This window comes from Neltuma alba, unplaced genomic scaffold (genome assembly GCF_004799145.2).
Source record: "Neltuma alba isolate B1F8T4 unplaced genomic scaffold, ASM479914v2 tig00011768_pilon, whole genome shotgun sequence".
NCBI classification, from domain to species: domain Eukaryota; kingdom Viridiplantae; phylum Streptophyta; class Magnoliopsida; order Fabales; family Fabaceae; genus Neltuma; species Neltuma alba.
The window spans coordinates 371,216-378,098 of NW_021636392.1; the positions used below are offsets into that span (position 1 = coordinate 371,216).

General features: G+C 36.5%; 1 protein-coding gene and 1 pseudogene across 1 annotated transcript; one reads left to right on the plus strand and one right to left on the minus strand.

Moving 5' to 3' along the window:
* Positions 1-892: 892 nt before the first annotated feature.
* LOC114717698 (uncharacterized) lies at positions 893-1,421 on the minus strand. The gene has a single exon (XM_028902897.1). It carries the CDS (start codon positions 1,419-1,421, stop codon positions 1,077-1,079), a length of 345 nt encoding a protein of 114 aa, XP_028758730.1. The 3' UTR covers positions 893-1,076.
* Positions 1,422-3,968: 2,547 nt separating this feature from the next.
* Positions 3,969-6,656, plus strand: LOC114717691 (receptor-like protein kinase FERONIA; annotated as a pseudogene).
* Positions 6,657-6,883: the final 227 nt, after the last annotated feature.

The following is a 6,883-nucleotide window of genomic DNA, read 5'->3' on the forward strand; positions in this document are numbered from 1 at the left end:
AATATTACAAGAATGGAATAGTTATAAAACAAATCAATATGAATAAGAGAATGGAATAGTTATGAAACAAATCAGTACAAAAGTAATATAGAAATTTACCTTGCGATTGATTAGCCTTACTACAACACCTTCCGATTACAAGAGCATCTTGTGCTGATAACGTCTTATGAAATAGACTCAAAATGAAACCACAAAAGTAGAAAGATGAAGATAAAAGAATAAGAGAACTTTTGTAATTCTTTACTTGTACTACAACACAAATGACATGTCCTATTTATAGGCATAGTCTTATACATATGTTACAATTATCCTTAAATAACAAATACTTAATAATCAATCTCATAAATGCGAATGGAGGTAAGTTACAAAAGTGAATGAATAGTGGAAGAGTTATGGATAGTGAAAAAGTAATAGATTGTGGAGATAGTAAAAGTTACTTAGAAAATATAAAGAGAAAGAGGTAAATAGATATCTACGTGATATTCACAACATCAAGATCAATTATTGTTAAACGCCAACCACAACTTTGATGTCCGACTTGTTTGAAGCATAACAACCATGGAAAGATAAAAAAAAAAATAATTAGTAAAAATTCAAAAAGTACTTTTACCAGAAAAAAAAAAAGAAGAGAAAAAAGTAGATGAAGGGCGGCGAGTGGGCCAGACGAGCCCACTTGGGCGGCCCCACCCTCATCGTCGTGTCTCAACGCCCATCCTTTTCGCAGCAACACAAATACATGATTACAGAAACTCAGGGGGGGTGAGATATCATCGAATTCATTTTCCGACGATGCCAAGTGATCGGAGAATACAAAGGACACAACTATCACCCAAAAATTAGGCTTGATGCGGAAATTGATCGGTCGTATTAAATCCATGTGCTACAGAAATTACTTCTAATCACAATCTCTTATTATTTTATCACAGGTGCGATTCGCTATTATTCTTTCTCACGATACACAGAAAGTGGTAAAAACCCAGAATTACATATACAGGGGAACCGAAAGCGCTAAAACAGAGCAACAAACACCATCAGATCACAATTTTTAATCAAACCACAAGACACTGACTAATTTCTCAGCAATTTCGAGTGTAATCGCCGCATTTTTGTCTCGGAGCGCCTCCATTTGCAGTGGGAAGGCAGGTTCGGTATCCTTGTGTTTGAGGGCAATCCACAGAAGCCTGCTCGCGGTTCGGTGTTCTCCCAGTGATAGACCTGCTGACATCGTAAAGCATCCTTGCTGCGTGAGAATTCATCTGGAACTCGGCGACCACGTCGACTTCATCGCCGATGAGGCAGTCGCCAGAGCCGCACTCGGCGGTGAAGCTGTGGTTGAGGTTCCCTGAGGTTGCTCTGCTCAGATCTGCGTGAACCAGTAGGACCATCAGCATGATGAAGTTAAGTGAGAGTGTCTTCTTCATTTTTGCTGCTCGAGAGCTTTGTCTGTTGCGTGAGTATTGTTTATTCACACGCCATGGGCGTCTATTAAGGCACGGACGTCCAGACGACTTGTTGAAAAGTAAACCACGGGGATCCAGTGTTTTCTAATAAATAAATAAATATTTTGTTTTTTCGTTGTTTATATTTATTATGTTAAATTTTTAATTACATATAGTTATGTGTTCTAATTTTTAAAATATTATAATTAAACTATAAATTCATATAAAACTAAAAGACAAATAATCATGTGTGATTGGAGACCTTAAGATAATGAAAATAAGAGATATAATGTAAGTCCTTCTTTTTATATTTGTAAAATATTTAAATTTATTAACTTAAATTAATTTTAAGCTAAATAATTAATTTCACTATTTTATACAAAAATAATTTTATAAAAGATTAAGTTAAGCTTTTATCATTCTTTATTTGATTTGTCCTTCTAATTTTATCTTCAGTAGGGAAACCATATGAGGATAAAGGTGCAGTGGAATGTATCTCATTCAAGGGATGGCAATGAAACTGAACACTGACGGGAAGGTACCGAAGCAGTGGTGAAAAGGGTTCGTATTTGGTACTCATCAAGGAATGAGCATCCAGTACTCATCACTTGATGAGCAGTTTGGACTGTCTAAATCTAATTTGGACAGTCTAGATTAAATATTTTTAAATAAAAAATTGTTTTTTAAAGAATAATAATTAAGAAATTATTTTTTATTCCATACCTATTAAAATAATTATTTTAAAAAATAAAAATTAAATTAAATATGGACTGTCCAGATTGGATCTAGACGGTTCAGATCTGATAAGCACTGGGTGCTCATCAAAACTGATGAGAACCCAATGCAAATCCTACTAAAGTTGTCATTCGCTACTGTAGAAGATTCACCGGCTATTATAGTGATTCAAATGCTAAGAATATCAGCTACTATTCTTGAAAGAATTTGGAATTGATTTTAATTCTTTTTCCACCAGTTCAAGACATCTAATTCTTTTTAATTATCTTAAGTATTGATTCTTCTCAATAATTTTTTAGTTTAGATTTGTCTATAAAAGACTAATCTATAATTATATAAATATTTCAATAATAATAATAAAAAAGAAGGGCGGCTTAAAAGGGCTGATTTTTTTATTTCTTAGCCCTAAATGGTTAATCATTTTAAGCCCATTTTTTTAATCTCCTAAAATAAAAACTTAACCCTTCACTTAAAAAGGCTTAAACGGACTGACCTAATGAGTTTGATTCGTTTTCACGGCTCTACTGGCAAATCATATACTATGTCCATCAATTAAATACAATGCACACTTCACTACTAGAAAAGAAAAGTTCTTTTTTAAACCGCATTATCTACCAATTCATGCTGCGACGGTATAAAAAATGTGACCAATAATTTTTTTCATAAATATCGACACAACTTTCATATCGATTCTATACATACACCATAGGGATGTTCATGATCCCGGTTGACCTCATGATAAACCCGCAAAAACAAATGACCCTCCCCACTTGACAAAAACAACAGGAAAAAGAGGGACATTTTCAGTCCAGGCTATTCATAGGGCTCGGCCGCGGACAAGCTATACAACCTTAAAATGTATAATTATATATTATAATATATAGTGGAATATTAATATATTATATTATATTTCAATACCAAAAAGAGAAAATAGAAAAGCATATTTCAAGTACATATTAATATTTATTGTGAAGAATTTTTTTTAATAGATCGGAAAGAATATTGCTAAGTAATCTTAAATCTCTAGTTGTTTCAGAAGATCTGTAATATCATTGGCTTAGCTGTGCATAAATAACTTACTTAATTTCACCAATTTCTTGCCACTTAAAGTACCTTTTTATTAGTACAAGAATTGATTCCTATACTATCTACCATCTAGATTCATTTTTGTTATTATCCTTTCCCGATATTCTTAAACATTATAATAAGTCGTCATCGATGATTGGCTTTATTGGTGGTTAATTTTCATATTTGATACTATGGCCATTTCGAAAAATGAACAAAAAAAATTATAAGGGATAAAATAATACCAAACATCCTGATTTTATTTTTCAGATGCACTAAGCACTATAATTTTTTTAGTAGTACAATTTTATCCATGATATTTAAATTTGATGCAATCTCGTCATTTTTTAAAATTTATTTTAAATAACTATTTTTCTTTTGTTGATATTAACGGTTAAAACTAATAATTTTTGTTTCTTTTATAAAATTATTAACAACTTTTATAAAATGTAACCAAATTACAATCACATCAAAAAACTAAAGCATGAGTTAGAGTGCACCAAACATTTAATAGATTGTGGGTAAAATTGTTCTACTAAAAGAATTAGAATGTTAGGTATATTTGAGAAATATCATCACAATGTTAAGTGAACCTTTATTTAATTATAAATTTAAAAGATAAAATGAATTAAATTTTTACATTTTGTTAAAAAAAAAAAAAAAACTCTAACTAGCTCCTACGGGTATAAAATCCAAACAATGCAAATTAAAATTAACCAAAAGTGAATAATGAGGATTGAGGAGAAAGTATGCTGTGATGGACAAAAGCATGGCGTGGTTCCCCTCAATTGTTGCTCCGTCGCATGGACCGTTTATGAGACTCCCCACCTGTTAGTGGTCCACGTGGCATGAACAGTAGAAGGAGTCAACGGACGATGTTTTATTGTATAGACTTTGAACGTCTACTCTCACGAGAAGCTTCCTCTCAAGCAACTACTAGCATCCGTGAACCCAACTCCTATAAAGCGGGAACTGATTTCTGCTAATTGAAACTGATTTCTGCTAATTGAACTACAAAATTTACTTCCATCAAAACCTGACTTCGTCTACTTCTTCCAGAGATGAGCCTCAGTAATTATACTACTTCTGCATCATTAAGGACCATCTTCTTCCTCCTCCTCTGTTTTTCCCATCTTTTCCTTTCCACACTTGCTTCTTTGTACACCCCCGTTGATCTATTCAGCATTAACTGTGGCTGTTCCGGCAACTCATCGGGAAATGACCGGACATGCAGCTGAGATATCGACTCAAAGTTCTTATCAAAACAAGATGAATCTGTTGCAGTTACAGCACTCAATCTCCTTCTGCTCAACAGGTCCCTCACACCACAGCTTGCCTATCTCGCTCTCAATTCTCCTATTCATTCCCTGTGTCTCCAGGCCAGAAATTCATCCGCCTCTTCTTATACCCAGCTTCTGACCCAGGTTTTAACCGTTTTGATGCCTTCTTCACTGTCAAATCTGGTGGGTTCACACTCCTTCAGGATTTCAATGCTTCGGTCATGGCCGATTCGAAACATGAAGATACCATCCTCAGAATATTGTGTCAACGTTGGCGATGGTGGGAATCTCAACTTAACTTTCACTCCAAATTCAACAAACCCACAATCATATGCATTTGTTAATGGGATCGAGATCGTATCCATGCCTGATTATCTCTATTACACTAAAGCTGATAGCCCTGGATTCGATTTAATTGGTGCGGAGGTCATGTTTTACATTCCCACCAACGTTGCTCTCCAGCCAGAGTACGGCCTGCTTAATGTCGGTGGGTGCCAAATCTCAGATACGGATGACACAGGAATGCTCCGATTTTGAGGGTGAGAGAAGACCCCTGATATTCACTAAAGTTCCTAATTACACAGTACCTGAGCGAGTCTACCGAACAGAACGCAATACGGGGATGAATAAAACTTTGAACAAGAACACTAACCTTACTTGGGAGTTTCCCATCGATTCAGGCTTTATCTACATGCTGAGACTCCATTTTTGTGAGCTTACTCCAGGTATCAACGATTCCTACAACAGAATGTTTGATATTTACATAGCCGACCAGTTAGCTGAGCCTAGGGCGAATGTGTTGAAGTGGGCAAAGGGAAAAGCAGTTCCGGTATATAAAGACTATGCCGTAATTGTCGCAGGTGATGGAAAACCAGTTCTCTTTCACTCAAAATGCATCCTGTCTCGGAATCGATGATTCAGTACAGTGATGCATTCTTGAACGGACTTGAGATTTTCAAAATCAGTGATCGAAATCTCGCCGGACCCAACTCTTATCTTCCTCCTCCTCCACCACCCAATTCTAATGAGCTACCCCGAGAAAATCAGAGAAGAAGAAGCAAGACAATCGGGGTCGTGGTTTGCACTGCAGCTTTCGTCGCCATTTTGGTTTTCATTGTTGCTTTCTACCTTATTACTCGCGGGATGAACGTCAAGTCGAGCGATTATGGAATTTTCAAGCGCTTTCAATTATTTATATTACCAGCGGCTCAATTGCACGGACGGAATTGTGCCATCACTTTCCCACCGTTGAGATCAGAGCCGCCACCAACAACTTCGATGAACTCTTCCTCATCGGAGTCGGAGGATTCGGCAACGTCTACAAAGGTGACATTAACGACGGTCAAACTCCAGTGGCAATCAAACGACTCAAACAAGGGTCACAACAAGGGCTCCACGAGTTCCGAACTGAGATTGAAATGCTCTCCCAGCTTCGTCACAATCACTTGGTCTCTCTCATTGGCTACTGCAACGATGGCAACAAAATGATCCTCGTCTATCAGTTCATGGCTCGCGGGACCCTCCGTGACCATCTTTACAATTCTAACAACCATCCCCTTTTCCCGGAAGCAGAGGTTGAAAATTTGCCTGGGTGCAGCGCAGGGAGTACATTATCTTCATACAGGTGCGATGCGAAATATCAATAATCGTGACGTGAAGACGATGAACATTTTAGTTGACGAAAAATGGGTGGCTAAGTTTTCTGACTTTGGATTATCGAAAACAGGACCCACAGGGATGTCCAAGTCTCACATTTCCACAGTGGTGAAAGGAAGCATTGATTATTTGGATCCAGAATAATATAAACGCCAAAGTTTGACTCTAAAGCCTGATGTTTGTTCGTTTGGTGTGGTTTTACTCGACGTATTGTGTGGGAGGCCACCTTTCTTACGTACTGTGGAGAAGGAGAAGGCAAGCTTAGTAGAATGGGTCAGAAAATGCCATCATGGCGTTAAAATGTTTGGAAGATGACCCAAATGAACAACCATCGATGAGTGAAGTTGAGTGGGGCCTAGAATTCGTGTTGCAGCTACAAGAAAGTGCAGAGGAAAATGAAAATGAAGGAAAACGCGAGGATGAAAGGGCTCTCTTAACAGAAGTTACTGATGTGGAAGAAAGACATGAAGGGCTCTCTTAACAGAAGTTACTGATGTGGAAGAAAGACATGAAATTCGTTTCGATAATGTAGAAATCAGTTTTGCTCTCTGGAGTGATGTTAAAAGTCAAGTTTAATCGAAATATATGTGACAGAGGAAAGACAAATGATAGTGAATTACACTACCCACAATAAATTGAGAAGTTTTTTTTTTCATAAAGCAATAATTGATATTTTTGTCATTTTGCTAGAATTAGATTCAAATTTGA

What these genes read in the sequence shown, in the direction of transcription:
- LOC114717698 (XM_028902897.1), bottom strand. Translation starts at nt 1,421, where the DNA reads ATGAAGAAGACACTCTCACTTAACTTCATCATGCTGATGGTCCTACTG.